The sequence below is a fragment of the Merops nubicus genome, unplaced genomic scaffold, assembly GCF_000691845.1.
Source record: "Merops nubicus isolate BGI_N331 unplaced genomic scaffold, ASM69184v1 Scaffold52417, whole genome shotgun sequence".
NCBI lineage: Eukaryota > Metazoa > Chordata > Aves > Coraciiformes > Meropidae > Merops > Merops nubicus.
Genome location: NW_008622020.1, coordinates 1 through 2,386, shown reverse-complemented (window position 1 = coordinate 2,386; position 2,386 = coordinate 1). Strand labels below are relative to the sequence as shown.

General features: G+C 44.2%; 1 protein-coding gene across 1 annotated transcript; it reads left to right on the top strand.

The window, feature by feature from the left end:
• The first annotated feature begins 7 nt into the window (after positions 1–7).
• Positions 8–2,288, top strand: LOC103777084 (nucleoside diphosphate kinase). Its single transcript, XM_008944622.1, has 4 exons — positions 8–116; positions 664–765; positions 1,494–1,606; positions 2,043–2,288. Exons 1-4 carry the CDS (start codon positions 102–104, stop codon positions 2,158–2,160), a joined length of 348 nt encoding a protein of 115 aa, XP_008942870.1. The 5' UTR covers positions 8–101; the 3' UTR covers positions 2,161–2,288.
• The last annotated feature ends 98 nt before the right edge of the window (positions 2,289–2,386 follow it).

Sequence of the window (2,386 nt, the reverse complement as noted above, 5' to 3'; positions counted from 1 at the left end):
CCGAGCGCACCTTCATCGCCATCAAGCCCGACGGCGTCCAGCGGGGGCTGGTGGGAGAGATCATCAAGCGGTTCGAGCAGAAGGGATTCCGGCTGGTGGCCATGAAGTTCCTGCAGGCAAGTCTCCGCTCCCGGAGAACCGGCCCCTGCGCCGGCTCCGGCCGAAACGCTGTCCCCTGACCTGTCAGAGTAGGCTCTTCCAAGACCTGCATCTTCTCATGCGGCTTTTGCCGCATCAGAATGTGAATCTGATACTGGATTTGCCCAACAGCTGGAAGTAGGGGATCACACATCAGGCCAAGCTTTCTGTCGGGCACAAACGTTTGGTCTCATTTCCTACAGAAACATAATTTGCTCTGATGGCTTAATGCAACCTAACTGAAAGAGCTGAAATGACCTTGACCTAAAGTTCGTATCAGGTAACATCATGAAGCCATCTTGTACTCTGCCTATTGTTGAAGATTACTGTAATACAAAGAAGTAATTTTGACGACTCGTGACACTGACACTACTGCAAAGCAAAACAGTGTCCTGCACTCCCCGAATTTTACATTAGGCACTTCCACTGAAACCCATAATAGCACTGCAGCAGCTGTTGAGAACATTAATGGCTGGTAACATCTCTTGTGGTGTGGTATTCAATGTTATACCTGTTTTTTTAAAGGCCTCTGTAGACCTTCTCAAACAACATTACATTGACCTCAAAGACCGACCATTCTACGCTGGTTTGGTTAAATACATGAACTCTGGACCTGTCGTGGCCATGGTGAGTGAACGACTTTACTTAAGGGCTAATTCCTTGAATGTATTTGTCTTGCTCTCTAAATGACTTTAAAATGTCAAGATCTGTTACAGAAACACTTTTGCAAGCTACCCAGTACTGATAGCAGCAAAAGAAAACTAAAAATAACACAATCAAGTAAGCTGCTATTTATTAACAAGAAAGAAAGTGTGCATGTATAAAATGCTTATTAGGATGCTTGGTATAGATTAAGCAAAATTCCTGAAAGTCAGTTTTCCATACCAAGGGGGTTTTTTTTGGGCAAAAAAGGGTCAGGGCTCTCCCACAGAAACCCGTTTTCTGTGTCATTCTATTTTGCACTCCTCCTGAAAATATGTAAATGCATCTCCTCCTGTTTTGACTACGTTCCTAGCTGGGAGTGCCTGCAACCCATAGAATGGTCAGAATGGTCTTGGTTAGGTCATCAGGCTGTCCTAACCCTATCACAACAGGAAGGGTTTGAAGCTGGCCTTGTACAGGGCTCGGTGAAATATCTCCTTCGCTGCAGTGACAGTGCCAGTAGTCCTTTCTATAACCAATTTCAGTTTGCATTTTTTTTCCTAGTCTTCTCTGAAGGCCCAAGAGATAGTCTAGCCTAGATTAGGTTAGTGGTGGAGCCTTTGTTTTCTTGCAAAGTATGATACTGGAAAAGATTAAATCTTTGGTATTTTGTATAATCATAGATTAATAGGACTTGTCTTTTTTTCCTTCAGGTATGGGAAGGACTCAACGTGGTTAAAACTGGGAGAGTAATGCTAGGGGAAACAAACCCTGCAGACTCTAAGCCTGGTACCATCCGTGGTGACTTCTGCATTCAAGTAGGAAGGTTTGTGCTCAGTTTGTTAACAGTTGAGATTAAAATCTCAGTGTTGGTGGTCTTATTCTAGCTAAAGTCAAAATTGTTGGTCGATATCCTACTCTGATGGTATTTTATTTGCAGGTCACAATCCATAACAGCTACTTAAGAAAATGGCTTGGTACAAAACTGACTTTTTTTTTGAAATACATCTGTTCGTCAGAGCTCCATGTAAGATGAGCAAAGTACTGGGGTAGTGAGGTAGCCCGTGAGGTAGCCCATGAGGTAGCCCTAGTCACCCTGCTAGGCTTCTGTAGCTCTTACTGGCGGGGTGGGTGTTTGAATACTGTAGCTGAGATAGTCTTGCAGCTCTAGGTGCTTCATCCAGAGTGTTCTATCTGGAGAGCTGCTAGGTTGCTGGAGGTGTATTTTTTATCTGCAGCAATGCATGCGTCTTCTTCCACAGAAACATCATTCATGGCAGTGACTCGGTGGAAAGTGCAGAGAAGGAGATCAACCTGTGGTTCAAACCTGCGGAGCTCATCGACTACAAGTCTTGTGCACATGACTGGATCTACGAGTGAAATGAGTTTCCACAATGAATTGTGCCTTGTTAACACGTCATCTCATTCCAGCTACTGACCTGGGAGCAATGGCCACCACGGTTATCTTAGTCATTTTCAGCACTGTCAAATAAATGGATATGAACTAATTTGTTGTGGTGCATTCCCTATGAACCAGACTAAGGTGTTCAGATATTCACAGAAGCCATTTTATGCAGTCAGGATCCAGGAAACTACAGAGCAGTCA

Excerpts from the sequence above, each read along its gene's own strand:
- LOC103777084 (XM_008944622.1), top strand. Across the intron at positions 766-1,493 it reads CTGGACCTGTCGTGGCCATG|GTATGGGAAGGACTCAACGT; the intron begins GTGAGTGAACGA and ends TTTTTCCTTCAG. Across the intron at positions 1,607-2,042 it reads TTCTGCATTCAAGTAGGAAG|AAACATCATTCATGGCAGTG; the intron begins GTTTGTGCTCAG and ends CTTCTTCCACAG.